The sequence below is a fragment of the Cynocephalus volans genome, chromosome 14, assembly GCF_027409185.1.
Source record: "Cynocephalus volans isolate mCynVol1 chromosome 14, mCynVol1.pri, whole genome shotgun sequence".
Lineage (NCBI taxonomy): Eukaryota > Metazoa > Chordata > Mammalia > Dermoptera > Cynocephalidae > Cynocephalus > Cynocephalus volans.
In genome coordinates this window covers 66105503-66122344 of record NC_084473.1, presented here as the reverse complement: position 1 = coordinate 66122344, position 16842 = coordinate 66105503, and the positions used below count along the sequence as shown (strand labels likewise).

The window sequence follows — 16842 nt, the reverse complement described above, 5'->3', positions numbered from 1 at the left end:
GGCGACATGCCTCATGTTCACCCTCTGCATATGTATTTACTCATTAAAGTACATCTTTTTCCTTACATGGAAAGCACTTTTATAAAATCACCCTTTTGAAAAGAGGTAGGCACAGAGAACCCCATCATTCTCTTCCTCTAGTGCCCCTAATCCACGATCAAAAGGGGAACTCTTAGTTGACCAGATTTGTACAAATAAAATTTCAAGTCCATTTGCTTGTTTATTTAGTACTTTTGTTTCTTATTCCTCACATTTGCACTTTAAGGGGGAAAAAAGAAAGAAAGTTGAACAGTAACAACAGCTTGCAAAACACTGCATTCTGTAGAACAAGTAATGACTGCAGTAATGTGAGAGCAGCCTTTGAAAGACATCGGAGGGAAAGACTGACTCTCTCAGTCTTCCTTCTGACTTTAAATTCTTCCTGTGCTGGCTGAAACTAGATGAGCTAAGAAGAGGTCTTTATTAGGGCCGGCCTGTGGCTCACTTGGGAGAGTGTGGTGCTGATAAAACCAAGGCCATGGGTTCGTATCCCTATATAGAGATGGCCGGTTGGCTCACTTCGGAGATCGTGGTGCTGGCAACACCAAGTCAAGGGGTAAGATCCTCTTACTGATCATCTTTAAAAAAAAAAAAAAAGAAGAGGTCTCTATTATGAAAACAGATCATTTCCAAAATCAAGAGAAGCACAAGCTGAGGATAAAGAAAGATATCTATGAAGAGCTCTCCATGATTGGGTAGCAATGAAAATAGAGTTTACCCCTTTATGGACAGGAAAATTGCTGCATATCAGAATTGTATTCTCTTTCCTAGACATAGAATGTGTAAACTAACGAAGGAAATGTTTATTTTTAAATAAGAATAATGTTTTAGTTCTATGTTTTCATATTTGATTTTTTAATACATGTGTTAGAAATATAATGAAATATCTAGTTTCTCAGTTTAATTAAAACCATGAAGAGTACAGTTTAAAAATTAAGTGTCTCTAAATTGTTCCTTTCATGCATTACCCATAATTACCTTGAGGTATATTATCTAGTCATTTGGCTCAATAAACTCATCAGAGACAGCTAATGAAAATGAACAGACTAAAAGCCAGAGACAATACTAGAAGCCTGAGAGAACGTGATCACAAGAAATTATCTTGGGTTATCCTTAAGAGTAGGGCCTCCTCCTTCTATGTAAGGAATATATGTGAGTGGTTTGGTCAATGGGGCCTTCCTTAGTTTAAAGCATCATCCCTGAACTAAAAAAGTTTTTAAGATGAGCATGTGCATTAGTAATTGATTGACTTGTGGAACCATAGACTGAGATACAGGAGGGACCTTAGAGACCTTCCACTTGTCCATCCACTTCATTTTATATGTGTAGGATCTGAGCTGGATTGAGGGAGAAGAGGGCTGGGCAGGACAGGCCACCTGGGATCTCATCCTGATCCTTGCCGGTCACTGGCTGAGTGACGATCAGCAGGCGCTTCACCTCTCAGAGCTGCTGTTTCTCACTTACACAACAATGGGTTTGGACTAGATGGTCTTTAAGATTATAGAAGTATAGGATCCTAAGTATATATTATTATGTTTAGAAGGACTATGAAGGATTTATGTAATTCTGATGTTCTTCAGTTATCTTCTGTCGTTTCTGCTATTACTATAGCAGTATTTACATTTTAGAGAATTGTAATAGGCTTTTACTCACCTGGGTTGCTCTTTCTTGGTTATCTGAATAGAAGCCTAAATCACAAAGTTTGGGATATAGATTTTCCTTTTTTAATATTATACACACATGCACCCCCCCGCCACCTATTCCAATAAAACAATGTCAGAAGACTGATTCTTTTTAAATATAATCAGAGATCTGCCATTAAAAAATGGGCAAATACTATAGCATATGTTTTTTTATTCGATTTTATTCCAATCCAACTGTGTAAGAGTAGTACCTCTACCAGAAAACATCACAAATTTTTTTTCCCTTTACAGCATTCAAATAATGAGATAACCAAATTCAAGTCCCAGTGTTTTTAAAAATACAGGCCTCAGGGGAGATAAGGTTTAAATGAACACTTATAAACATAATTATAATTATTACAACTAATGACTTATGTACCAGACATATCAGAATTTTGACATCTGATTGAATTTTGTTCCCTTCAAAGGCATGTGCTTTTACTTGGGAAGTTAATACTTATTCTAATGATGCTGCCATCATCATTTGAAACCCCTCTCCTTAGAAATAACATCAAGGAAGGTAATAAGGTGTAAGAAAATCAGTAGTATTATCTAAATGGTATCACTTTTAGCATCTGAAAGTATATTCTCTTTCTTGATCTACTTTTCTACCACTCTTGGTTCTGAGTAACATTTAGCTATTTTCAGAAAGCAAAATGACCACCATAAGATGAAAAGTGGTTGCTACTGAAGATAATAAAAAAGAATAATCCACAAAAAATTCTCAGAGAGGGCCATATAATAGAAAATGAACACAATCATACTTCATTTTTAAAATATTCTGAATAAGGGAACTTCTGTGATTCTCTAGTCTTTCATGTGGTTTAGAAAATTGAAGATGTGGGTTTTAAAATACCTCTGAAAGAGGTTGTCACTTTGTTCAGTGTCATTTGATATTGGACTTGGCTCTTCCTGAATTAGAATTAGAGAAGTTGCTAATAATTGTAGCAAACAAACCCAAGAAAAGAAGTGATTTTTCTCAAGATGTAATATTAGTTTTGTTTTTTAATATTTATTTCCTACTCTCCTGACAGGTCATTGATCATTTTAATTCAAACCAACATAACCTTCCCCCAGGCCAGGACCAGTTCTGCCTTCAGCAGTGCTGTGGGAATGAGGGGTCCTTTGAGGCCAACAGGCCCAGAGGTGTGGAGAGATTTGCCATTCAGCTGAACAGATGCATGCTGCAGATAGCTTGGGCCGAAATAAGGTCTCCCGTGATGAGGTTTTTCTGTGATCTCCAGGAGTCCTTAAACTTCTCAGTCTATAAGATTATCAAAGTCCTGTAGCCACTACTTCAAGTTTTGGGATTTAAAATGACAGGATTGCCCAATGGTACTGAATTAAACCAGTTAGAGGCTATCCAGCAGAACAGGATATTTACAATGGGATCTGTACCCAAACACTCAGGATATTGAAAAGCTATCTTCTGTTCCTCTCTAGAGACTATAATTTTACCAACACATAGTTTAGCCTTTTTCTTTTTCATGCTAGTAATGTTCCTGAAGTTAGATGTGTCTGGATTTCTTGAATCAGAATGAATCCCAGATGGCCTCCATTTCAAATAATCTGTAACGAGATAGTATTTTGTTTCTACTGTGTTTCCGTTCACTAAAATAGGAGAGGGAGGCTTCTTGTGTAATGCTAACCTATGCAAACAAAGTAACGAATGGTGGTAGTTGCTAGAATGGAAGACACTTTCTTGGTTCCCACTTTGATGTAGTGTCCTGAATTTACTCTTTTCCTGTGAGAATTCTACACTGCCCCGTTACACACTCCTTTGTCATGTAGTTGTATATTTACCATAGGTCTTTAACCTGTCCTCCCCAAGAAGACAAAGCAAACAGATGTACATGAAACTATCTTATGCAGTAAAAATGTGAAATTTGAACATTGCTACGCAAGGATTGTATAAAAAACAAGTCTGTAAACAAATTTCTTATGTAAACGTACAGGGGAATAAAGACTTTTATCTGTTCAAATGAGAGCATGATGTTTAGAGATGTAAATATTAAAATAGCTGCTGTTTTCCTGAGCTGAAAACCCACTATTGCAGAACGGATTTAAACACACTGTTGAGTGACCAGTGTGTACCAGTGCACAAGAAAAGTGGACACCTGAGAAAAACACTGAGGGTATTTTAAGAGTCATGGCTACCCTGGAGAACAAAACCCCTTGGAGTCAAGAAGAATAAAACATTTTATATGACCAGACATGGGGTTGTAAAATGGAGCACAGATTTGCAGCTACCCTCCTCTGATTTAATCTTTAATATATTCAGGCCAATTTAATTAAACATTTTATGTTGGCAAGAATAATTTTATGCCCCGTGGGAAATCTCTCTCATTTAATTCCCTCATCGGCTTGAGAGGCACAGCATCACTAGCCAGTGTTGGCTCCCGTCAAGTCCCTTATTTCCCAGACGTGGGTTTTAATACAGCTCCCCAACATATGATAGAACAGAACCAAATGTTTAATTTTATCTGAGCCAAAAGGTTATGGAAATTATTAGTTTGGTGTACATCTCTTAATTCCCTGATTTGATTCCAAGACTTTAAATTTCAATTGGTGCTGCATTTCCAAAGTTCTTATGAAGGGTTATTTTGCTTTCTGTTCATTAACTATATGAGATGTCTTTTGAATTCTCCAAGTCTTCATTTTCAGTTCTTGGCAAGAATTATGTCTTTGATACTCCTTGTAACTGTTATTTGTTTATAGTATAGGGGAAAATAAAATTCTGGTTGTTCATGATATATTGCATTAAGAAATATCCAGCCTGAAATTTAAATCTTTGGATTTTGATTCTTTAGAGAGCACTCTAAAGACTCTCACTATGTCAATCAGTTAAAATTTCCAGGGTAAACTCATCCCAAATCGTTGGCCCTTTTGGTTGCTTTGGAAGTTAAGAGAGAGAATAGTTGCCAGGTCAAGTGTTTTCTGAGACTTCTTTCAACTTTCTAAAGCACATGAGTTCTTAGTGAAATCTACATAATTTGGAGCCTAAATATGGAGTTACCCCTGGTGGAAGTGTCAAAGAGTGTGCTTAACCTGGCATACAGTACTACATCAGAGCAAGAAAAAGGAGTATGTTCTGACTTCTTGCTTAATTTGATGTGCTAAACCAAAGTAGAAGGAGACATGACCCAGTTTGAGAGAATTGTAACAAAACCCTCCTTTAAGCTCCATCAAAAAGTAAGACCATTGTGCAGACTATGAGGGCAGGCCATGGGATTAAGCCCCTGCAGAACAATAGGCTAGCTTTATTGCGCTCTGTGGTCCCAGGGTATCTGCTATGCTTGCCATTGGTTACCAAAAGAACTGGGCCAGGGAAACTGGTGTACATTCTTCATTACTAGTAGGCAGGCTGCTTCAAACGTATTTTCTTGTTGGTATAAGGCTTTGTTCATATACAAGGACTATTCACCCTGAAAACACATGCTTTCCCTGTAAGAACATATCCACAAAAAAGATCTTTATTGCTAACAAGACTTAATGTCTACCTTTTATTTACAGTTATTTGGAATCTGTCCTTTTCCTGACTACCTTGTTTCTTGTGCTACCACCACCAGAATTCCCTAAGGGAATGTGGATGTTTAGCCTTCCACCATATTCTCTGGCATTTCTTTGACCTTTAGAGTGCCAGGGTTGTTGCTCTCTGCCTCAGCTATGCTTCACCTTCTCTAAAAAGAATGGAAACGTTGAGAGATTTGACCTTCTCAGAAGAACCCTTTAAGTACTTTTCCAGTCCTACAAAGCATATTGATTCTGAAAGAGAGATAGGAAATAGCTCTGGTCTTTATTTTGAAGGACAAGAGACTAGTTTTCCCTTTAAACTTGATGTGTTATGGTGTTTTTGTGATCGTGTTTGTTAATTTTTAAAAATTATTGGAATTTTAAGGATGGTTTTCCCACTACTCACTGTGAACGTTATAGAATATGCTCAGAGTTGAAAGGTAATAACACTTTTTAACAGAGTTTTGATGGATTAGGCATGTTCTTCCATCCTGTCCAACTCTGGATATGGGCAAACCCCCACCCCCCGCTCCACCCCCAGGACTTCACAGTTCTCAAAATGTAGTCTAGCACTGCAGGCATTCAAAGTGCCCTGGTTCAATAGATAGTTCTTTATTGGCAGTCTCTGCACACAAATTGGTTTGACTGAATTCAATTTAAATTGCCAAAAAACACTGACTCCAGTCAAACTAGGGTCCATTTTGATTATTGATCTGTATGATGCCAGAGTTAGTCACTGGCTTGACTAAGTTTTCCGTGTTTCCAAAGAGATATTGTGCTCTACTGCAGAACCAGCTTTAATAACATCAAATTTCAGGGTAGTTTTGGAAGATGAGAAATTGTGCAGTTTTTGGCAACTGAAAACTTTGTCCAACTGATGCTATGTGAGGAAAATGGTTCAAGTTTTAGGGGCTTCTTGTACCTCTTTAAGGCTTGACAAATTTTATTTTGGGAAACTTCTTTGCTGTCTTTTATTTGAATTTCCTCCCAGAAACCATCATCTGGGTATCACTGAGACAGATCTAATATCAATATACTTACCTGAGAAATTAGAATTATGTCTTTCCACATACATTGCAAGGGAGAAGGTGTCTCATTCATTTCCTGTAAGCTGACTAATGCTTTTGCATCACCATGTAGCTTCACATATTAAAGTTGTAATGCAGGGACAAATTTATTCTCTCCAAAATTATATTCTTCAAATACTATTCAGAAAACCATTTGGCACCAGTACAAAATTTAACTTAAAATTCTAATTTCTAATTCATTGACTGCATTCAAACTGTTAGAAAGGGAAGTAAAAATGGGGGGAAAACAGCTTTTGATTGTTTCTGAAAACAGAATTTAAAGTCAGAACTGTTTAAAAAGAAGCTAAAAAGTTATAGGATTCAGAGAAACATAGTTTTTTTGTACAGTATCTTATAAAATGTTCAGACCTCTCTCTACATTCTCTTTAAAATGTATTGTCGCTAAGTTACTGGTTTCCCAATAAACTGATTTTGATGCCTCTTCTGTGTTATGTGTGCTTAATTAAAGCAGAAACTTTAATGGGATAATATTTCACAGAAATTTCTGCTAGCTTGTGGTTTACATAGGAGGGGAGAGGGTCAGTGTGGGGAGGGGTGTTTGAGTTCCATCTGTACAGTGGTTCTGAGTCTTCTGTGGCTCCAAATCATTGTACCTAACATTCTTATCCCGGTGGGTTGGGGAACTCCAGTGGTATCTCTTTATTGAGCCCAGGGTGAAATGATACCTTTACCCTCAACCACCCTTTCTCTGGATTCTTCTTGCTTAGTTACATATGCCTTTTTCCTGCCCTTTTGCTAACATGTGCCCAATGACATACTTCTAACCTGCTAATATTTCTTGGAAGGTAAGCTGTCTTGTATTCTGATAATTGTCTATTTGATTTTAAAAGCCAGAGCACCCTGAGGCACCTCTACCTAGACAGAAATAGACTAGTATATTGGAGTTTGCTAATATTTATATAACTACCCATGCATTTTACTCCTTCTGCTTAAAGAACTTTAAGACAGATTCATTTAAGCAGAGATCTTTGCCCACTTAGAAGACAGAAAACAAAATTCCAGGGCAGCTCCAGCTGAAGGTGATTTATTTAGTACAATTTTGATTCTGTATCCATTCCTTAGAAAGTGCCTTCAGTGTTTGTGTTTTGGGCACACTTGTGCTCTTTGAGTAGGGCTGGTGATGTAAATCATCAGGTAAATGTGCATTTATCAAGCAGCCACATTCTGCTTCTTTTCAGAGGGTCTGTCCCTCTGCATGTGGAGCAGATGACCACATGCCAGATACTGAACTGAGTTCATCCCCAGACAGTGTTTCAGGATATTCCGAAACTGTCATGGTATATGTGGAGATGAGTAACTGCATTTGTTTCCATCCCATGATGATCCAGTGCCAGGTAGAGCAGGTGTCGGTGCCTGGCCCACGAGTAGGAGCATCATGTAGTCCTGCAGAATGTCTGTGTGCCTAACGTCTTCATCTCCTTTCCTGCACCTTGTGCCTATCATATTCCAAACTGTGAGACAGTGATTGGTTGTGTTCTAGTTTGTGTGCACTTTCCTTGCCTGACTTTTATTTTTCTGTTTTTCCTTTTCCATTTTCAACATTTATTATTTGGTCCCACAATGTTTCTGCCGCGGTTTGACTATTAAATGTTCCCAAAAGAGTTGAACTGACCTACACATTAATTCTGCATTTTATGCTTTTCTAGGTCTCCAGAGAGAGCCCAGTCCTTGTCCTGTAATAACTGTAGAGCACTTTAAAGAATCGACTGGTATTAAAGGCCTACCCCTGTATCCACACCCCTCCAGAATACCTGGCACAAAGACTCAGAACAATTTAGAATCCGACTATTTGGCCAGAGATGGCCCTTCAAGCAACAGCTCATTCCACAGCAGTGAAGAGGAAGGGACTGACCTTGAGGGAGACATGCTAGACTGCAGTGGGTCTCGACCTCTTCTTTTGGAGTCTGAAGAAGAGGACGAGAGCTGCAAGCCCCCCCAGGGGAAGCTGGGAGGAACTGTTCCATCTGCTCTGCCTGAAGTCTCTACTGAGCAAGCAAAGGCAGTGCAAGGTAGAAGAAAGAACCAGTTCCAAGCCCTCACACAACCAGCTGCTGATGGGCTTGGTGAGCCAGATGTTTTTACCACAGCCCCCTTCAGGAGCTCAAGGGTTCCAGCTAATGACATGGACATTTTCTCCAAAGCTCCATTTGTCTCCAAGGGCAATGTGGCTCCTTCCCAACCAGAGGAGGCAGACGTATTCTTGAGAGCTCCTTTTACTAAGAAGAAAAGCATGGAGGAGTTAACAGTTGTCCAGAGTACCTCCCAAGAGTTGCCTGCTCAGGCCAGTCTCCTAGGTCAGACGGGTGATGTCCCTCTGCTCTCAGGCCTTGATAGAGCAGTGTACACCTCTGTCCAAGCTCAGTATTCCATGGTTGGTTTTGTGCAACAGTCTAACTTCCCTTCCCCTTCTGTACAAATGGCAGACCATCTTGACAGCGTCTCCCCCAGGGGTTCCTCCCTGGAATCTGGGGGCCATCCTAGTGACAGAAACAAAGGACCTCCGCCCCAGAAAGAAGCTGTCTCAGGCCCCATGACTGGCAAACCATTCTGCCCCCAGTCCTTATCCAAATATTCCCGTCACTATAGCCCAGAAGATGAGCCAAGTCCAGAAGCCCAGCCCATTGCTGCCTACAAGATTGTTTCACAAACCAACAAGCAGTCAATAGCTGGCTCTGTTTCCATCACATCCCTTTCCTCCAGGACTGCAGAGCTGCCACCTGCTGATCCTTTTGCTTTGGCACCCTTTCCTTCAAAATCAGGCAAGCAGAAACCTTAGGTGCAATACCTGAGCCTTAGGCCTCTGTCTCCACCCCACCCCCAATACTCACCACACCCCATTCCCTGCTGAGCCTTCCCAAGAAGAAATATTATCAATTATTACCTTTCAGTTCCCTGCATCAGAGCTGAATTATTTCATTCAACAAACTCAGTTGTAGTGATATTTAGTTGAATCCCCTTTAAGTTATGCTCATTTTTGCTGTTGTTAATATTGATTTCTGGACTTTCATGCATTTCCATTTCCTTCATAGAGGCCTTCCACCTCCACCCAGAACTCTGCTTTTTTTTTTTTTTTTTTTCTGAGAAACTGTTTTAAACTCAAGAATAGTTTACCCCAGTCCCAGAGGGGCTGTATTATTGCTAGTTTTAATTCCTGCTGCTCCATTTCTGAGTCATGTCCATTGAAGAATCAAAATAGTCCCTCTAGGACTTGGCTTAATACTTTTGAAAAGGGGAAAGAGCAAGATAAAAGTCCTGCACATCAAGAAATATAATCCTGCAGCTACAAACCATTCCTGTAGAACCAGCAGCTCTACGAGGATTCTCTGGATCTGTTTCTGAGTCTGTGCAAGCCAGGCTGGCCCTCGTGCATGCATGTCTGTGGGTGTGTAATGTGCATCAGATCCTTTCCTGTGTAGATGTGAACGCAGATGGGATAACTGCTCATGTCTAATTGTGTTGGCAGGGCCTTCCCCACATCCACACTTTTTAAATTAGTACAAGTGCACAGGTATGTGTGTGCATGTGTGTGTGTGTGCACAGGAAGCATTTTTCTTTTAGGTAAATCCTGTCCCATCATGCCCACTCCATTATCAAATCACTCATTTACTGGTGTTTATCTGCTGACCTAACTGACTTGAGTCCTGTTTGTTTTTTTGTTTTGTTTCAGTTTTTTTCTCATGGCAGAATTGAATTCATTGCAAGGTGTAGGGAAATACTACTTAAACAGGTTTCAGAGTAGATTTTTTTCCTCCAAAATTTGCTTTTTGCTATTAACAAATTCCTTTTACCTGGTTGTGAAAAATTGTTTTTGTACATTTTCACTTCACAACAAGAGAAAAGAGCCCCTCGTTTCAGTTCCAACCACTGGATATATGGACTCAATGCCATCATTATGGAACCCATTAATCATGAGACTAGGCTACAGACTATGTTTGCTTGCTTTTTGTTTTTTCCCTAGATCTTCGTCATCTCTCTCTATTGCCAACTGAGGAAATATAAATCTGAGACATGTAAATGAGTTTGTCTAGGAGAAAGGAAAAGAGCTGAATCAGCTAGCCATGAAAACCTTTAAATTCTGTATCCTCTTTAGATGTTGAAGTAGGCCAGACAGGTGACTGACTTGCATTTTTGAAAATGTCTTTTATTTCTGGAAAGATCTGACTCATTCCTAGCTTTTTTCATATGCTTTATTATTAGTGCCTTAAAATAAACCCTGCATCTCAATGGGGAGATTTCTCCTGAGGAAGTCCAACTTAATAGAAAGAGTTGCTGCATCAAGTTTCAATTTGAAATCTTCCTATGACTTCTAGTAAAAGTTAGTGATTTCTCCATTAGCTGGAGAAGTTCAGAGAGTTGTTTACCAAACCTGATTAATGATTTAAGAATTATTTGAAATTCTTCCAAGAATAAAGCCTAAATGTCAAGCTCTACTGCTGTTGATTAGGTGTGATATTCTTTAAATTTAAAGTTAGAGAACTTAGCAGTAAAATATAAAGAGCTACTTTTCAACCATTTCTAATTTTTCTTTTTTTGGTTAGCCTCTACCTATTTCAGATGTCCAGGTTAAAAAATAGCTTAAATAATTGGCACTGTGTCAGGACTACTAGCAGTAGTTGCCAACTGAGGTCTCAACTGTGCCAGAAACCTATGTCTTTCACATGCTAAATGTTCATTCTAAGAATTCACATTCTCCCAGTTATCATTTCTGATTTTTCTGTGCAACAGTGGATGCAAAATCATCTTTCCAGATGAATAATAGTTTTGGCTAATGCACATGGATCTTTGCACTCTAAACTCTATCCATGGTCATTATGAAGTGAAACCTTCAAAGGAATGAGCTAAGAGGCTAAGGAGTATTCAGAGAGAATTTTCACCCCAGGTTAAAAACTCTTAAAAGTGGGAGGTCATTGTGCTTCACTTTTTCAAATATAGGTTGAGCATTCCTAATCTGAAAATCCAAAATCCTAAATGCTCCAAAATCTGAAACTTTCTGAGCCCAGACATGATGCTGAACTGTATTAGGGATGCTCAACTGGTAATGTATTCTGCAAATATTCCAAAATCTGAAAAAATCTGAAATCTGAAATACTTCTGGTCCCAAGCATTTCAGAAAAGGAATACTCAACTGTATTCAGGATTACCTCTATAACAGCCCTGAAAAATATTTTTCCCTTGGGTTTGATCACTCCCTCCTAATCAAGAGACCATTTTAATTCTCAAGGTACAAATCAGAATAAAATTTTAAGCAGTTGAATAATTTGTCAAACATGGGCTTGTAACCCTCTTTTTATTCTCTCTGGAGACCTATGATGAGTGGAGACTCTGCATACCTTCTTTGAATAGGAAAATGACTGTAAACACATGCAAATTTCTTTTGTTTTTATCTTATTCAGTGATGCATGAAAAAGTTTTGATTTGTGTATTAATTGTTAGCTAATACCTGGTGAATTCTACCAACTTGTACTATAGTAGGGTTTTATTTCCTGTCTAATGGTGTTCTTTGGATCATGTTGGGTAAATGTATTATTTAAAGATAAGATATTCTTGCCAGAGATCATCCTGAATCTGGAAACCTGGAAAATTTTGTTTTAAGGAGAATCACGAGTGCTTGGGGTGCTATGAATTAGTAGAAATGCATGTTTCCAACAACTATATTGCAACAGGTTAACATAAAAGAGAAAAAGAAAATATATAGTCAACAAAATACTGCACTTTCTAGTTTTAATTTGTGTTGTGTGTTATTTACTTTACACATTTGATAGGGAAGACAGGAACTTGTGACCTTTCATTTCAGTGAAAAGCAATGAGCCAGAATATATTTAGGCATAAAGCATTGAACCACAACATGTACTGATGAATTCCTAAAGAATCCACATTAAATGACTGATAGACACTATTGAATTAATGAAGTTATCTTAATGTGTGGTGAAAAAAAATTAACATAGTTTCTTGGGCTCACGTATAACCCTTTGGTTCCAAATCCTTGGTTAGATTAGGAAATGGAGTGAATAAAATTTGATGCTGAAGCAGATGCTGGGCAGGACCTAAAGGAATCTAGATCATAAACCCTATTTTATTTTGGGCCCACTTATTGTTGAGTTGAAAATCTCATATGTGTAGGCTGCTGTGTCTGTGTTTACAGGGCCATGTTGGGTCCGAGTTTGAGCTGGCAACCAAGATCTCTTTCTGAACTTTCAAGAAAGATACCGATATCTTATTGGCCCATTATTTATTTAGTTAAGTTTTAGAATACACGTACATCAGTGTTTTCAACTATTTGGTGGACATTTCACCGATGTGTACGGAAAGTAGCAGATTTAAGTATAATCACCTGAGTGATCTGACAATAGAAATTCTCTATTTGCTTCCCAAAAGAAAAATAGTCAAAACAGTAAATCAAATAGGAAATTTAATTATAGGAAATTAAAGAAAGGTGAGATCCAATTCACTCAGCAGGAAGGATACAGCTTAAGATGGTCATTTGGGTCCCTTTAATAAACAAAGATGTTCTTCTTTGCTGTGTGTTTGGAGTTGAAGTTGGAGAACACATACCACCTGTCAACTCTGAAATGGCTGCTGGTCACACAGATGTGGTTTTATCTGAGAATTTTGGAACCCAAACTATTTTGATGAAAGGTACATAGGAAAGCTGCAGAAAAGACTGCAGACTGCATCCTCTAAAGAGAGAGAAGCACCTTGTTAATGTCCACAACCACTCCTGATTTCTAGCTTCCTGTCCTACTTGAAGGAGTAAACATTGAAAACTTTAAAGGGAATCATGTAAATTGTTTTTCCATTGCCTTTGTCAACTAATACTAGTTTTTTTGTTTTGTTTTGTTTTGTTTTGTTTTAATCACCAGCACACTTGCAAACTTGTTATTGAAAATTTTACTAAAGGAAGAGAAGAGTTTCAAAAGGCTTGAGGGTAAAAAGTAGTATCAAGTTGGGAATTGCTTTTGTTCTGTTCCTGAAAGTCTTCCTGAGTCACCACCCTTGTTCTTGTTCCCATTTCTTCACTTCACATTCCCCTTTTTTGACCACACTAATATGTGGATGGTGAAAGGTAAAGGTGAATGATCATGTTAACTTTTATTTGCCTCCTTAAGTTTCAGCCCAGCCTGTGACCATCACACCAAATATGAATGAAATGGCTCAATTGCCCATTTCTTATGGACTAGAAGAAAGGATGAAGGAAGGTTGGCAGGACCCCAACCTTGCTCTCTGGAGACACAACACAGAGGCAGCTCTCCACCTTGATTTTACACACAGGCCCAGAGTGCCTAGAATGTAAGGGCGAGTTTGTGTGTGAAGGGACTCTAGAATAGCTGATAAAAATGGCTAAATGTTAACCATACATGGCTTAGTCCAGTATTCCCATAACTTGTAATTCCATAAATTTAGTCTGACTTGTATCCCAGCAATCACTAATTAAGTATGTGTGACCCCATTTTTGAGTTTATAGTAACAATGTTCTTGAAATCAAGTCAATGTTACCTGTATTGCATTGTAATAGAACCATATATACTGCATAAGTGGTTTTTATCAATGTCAGTTAAAGTAGGATGGGCTAGAGTTTGGGAGTAAGGGGAGACAGTGCAGCCTTTGCACTCTGAAATGGCAAGACAGTTGTAGTCTCTGAGTCTACCAAAGATTCCTGTTTGAGGGGTGTGAATGGAGTGTGTGTGTCTGTGTGTGCATGCATGCATGCACACATATCGTCATATTTTCTTCCATGTTGTTAATTCAAGCACTCCAAATAAAGGCATCCAAAGAATACTGAGAAATGACCATAGGTATTTGGCATAAGTTAATTTGATCCCCTTTGCCAAAATCTCTCAAAGTTGGAACTGGAGTTCTCAACAAAGGTGGGGGAAATGGACCATTGCTTTAGCCTCATTCTCCAGTAAACATCTTCTCATCCACAAAGATGAAACTCAGGAGAGCTTGTCCTAAAGGCTCATGTGTGGCATTGGGAGGGCAATAGTGACCAGAACACCACAAGGCCTGCAAGATGTTACTTTGAATGAGGGAACATTTAGCATCGTTTGTTCTATGGAGAAGAGGTGAACTCCCTCTTCTGACTATTTGAGTTGACTGAGGAGGTTCTACCCAGCTGTAAGGAGTGTTGAGGCCATCATGCTTCAGAAAATAATGTGCATACAATCTCAAGGGCTGTCAACAAGGGAAAGGAAGGGAAAAACATCTATAAAGTCAATCTTAGTTTTTGCAATACCTCTCATTTCCAGACTGTTGGATTTATGTTATTGCACTCTTAGTGTGATCGATCTTATGTATCTGATAGTTTTTATGAATAATTGTTTGAGTTGTAAACTCCTATACACTTTATTAAAATGAACCTAATTAAATAATTTACACTTTGTGTTACTTCTTGAATCAGATCTTCCTAGGGTTAGAGGGATCTATAGGCATCTTTCACTTAGTACAAAGCCTAGTAGTATATTTTTAATATTCTTGAGAGAGACCAGCAATAATATAAAGAGAAGTCTTAGAAGAAAATGAACCTAAGAATTTAAAAAATTCATACTGTGAGGAAGAGCCTGCCTATTTCCTCTCCAAGTGATGCACGTTAAAGGTAGAGGAAGCCAAGGAATATACGTAGCCACTAGAAGCTGAAAAAGACAAGGAAATGGATTCTCCTCTTAGAACCTCTAGAAGGAACCAGCACTGTTGATACCTTGACTTTAGCCCAGTGAAAATGATCTCAAACTTCTGACTTCCAGACTGTAAGAGAAAAAATTTTTGTCTTAAGCAATTAAATTTGTGGTAATTTGTTACAGTAGAAATAGGAAACTAATACAGCTATAGTGGCACCACTGTATGGTAATGGCACGATTACCTCAGCCCACCAGCTTTGAGATTGTGCTTTACCTGACAATTTTTTTTACCTGATATTTTTTAATGTTTGCATTTATTTTTTATTTTGATAATTTCTAAATCTTTCACGTAACATTTTCAAATTAATATAAAATGCAGCCATATGAGAGCTTGAACAGAATTGGAAAGGGAAAACGGGAGCTTGCCAGTAGGGGACATGGATGAAGGATTAATGGGGGAAACACTTGAGCATATTTGAATGCTTTAGCAACCAAAGAGAAACTATCTGGAGAGACAGAGCAGATGAAGAAAAGGGAGTGAGAGAATGAAAAGTAAATGGACAACGAGCACACCTAGCACTCAGTTCTTAGTTTCTAAGTACCATGTTCTTTTTTTTTTTTAAAGATGACTGGTAAGGGGATATCAACCCTTGACTTGGTGTTGTCAGCACCACACTCTCTCAAGTGAGCTAACTGGCTATCCTTACATAGGGATCCGAACCGGTGGCCTTGGTGTTATCAGCACCACACTCTCCCAAGTGAGCCACGGGCCAGCCCTCTAAATACCATTTTCTAATGCATAGAACCAGGGTTCCATGGAGAGATGGCTGATTCTAGGGCTAGAGCAGAATGTATACAAGATGATACAGGAGCATCTTGTAGTGTGGTACCAGAAAGAAGTGCTTTTTCTAAAAAAAACCCCACAATTTCAGATCCCTACACTGGCCAACCACCAAAAAAAATAAAAGTCACAGGGACATGAGCTAACCTGAAAGAACTGGTCGAAGCTAGAACAATGGTCAAAGCTAGAACAATTTGAACAATAAAATACTGTAGTGTTAGATTATAACACAAAGTATAAAGTAAATATTCATGAGCCCATGATTAAAATGATTAAATAAGTGGGGAAGAAAAGACAAATCTCACACAGAATTTCAATTAATTTAGATCTCCCTGCCTTCCCTGCCGGGAATGGAGTTTAATTCTACACACCTTGAATGTGGACTGTGCTTCCAAAGAGTAGCACATGGAAAGGGGATAGGGGAATAACTTTACAGTGGATAAAACTGACAAATATCACCTCAGCCACTTGATCATGGTCAACATCAACAGTGATAACTCATGTTGATAGTCTGTACCCTTGATGTGATAAGAAGGGCACTTCGCTTCTGTGGTCTTCCCTGCCCCCAAACTCACATCCCCATTCAAACCAAGAGAATAACATCAGACAAATCCCCATTGAGGGACACTCTACAAAATACCTAACCAATACTCCTCAAAACTCAGTCATTGAAAACAACGAACATCTGAGAAACTGACAGGCCAGGAGAGACTGGGAAACATGGAGACTAACCATAATACTGTATATCCCAGAAAAGATTCTGGAGCAGAAAAAGTGCATGAGGGGAAAATAGTGAAGTCCAAATAACTGTGGAGTTTAATGTTGGTTCCTTAGCTGTAATAAATAGTAATGCTGGTTCCTTAGTTGTGGCAAATGTACCATGGTAATGTAAGGAGATATTGTAGGGCCAAAGGAAAATTTCCCCTTCACCCCCTGAAGGTTTGCTGAAAATCAAGTGACAAAATGCAGACTAATAAGAGAAAAGAATTTAGATTCTATTTTAACATGCATAGCAGGGGGTGATTGCAGGAGTATATTAACCAATTGCCCAATGGGATACGATG

The 16842-nt window shown here is 38.6% G+C and overlaps 1 protein-coding gene across 8 annotated transcripts in view; it reads left to right on the top strand.

Annotated features, from left to right (window-relative positions):
• AAK1 (AP2 associated kinase 1) overlaps positions 1 to 14695 on the top strand; it is a 174897-nt gene extending 160202 nt beyond the window's left edge. For all 8 annotated transcript variants that reach the window (XM_063078924.1, XM_063078919.1, XM_063078917.1 and 5 more), the window contains one exon: positions 7969 to 14695. In XM_063078924.1, coding sequence (XP_062934994.1) covers positions 7969 to 9098 — 1130 coding nt within the window. In that variant the 3' untranslated portion in view covers positions 9099 to 14695. The remainder of the gene's footprint in view (positions 1 to 7968) is intronic.
• Positions 14696 to 16842: the final 2147 nt, after the last annotated feature.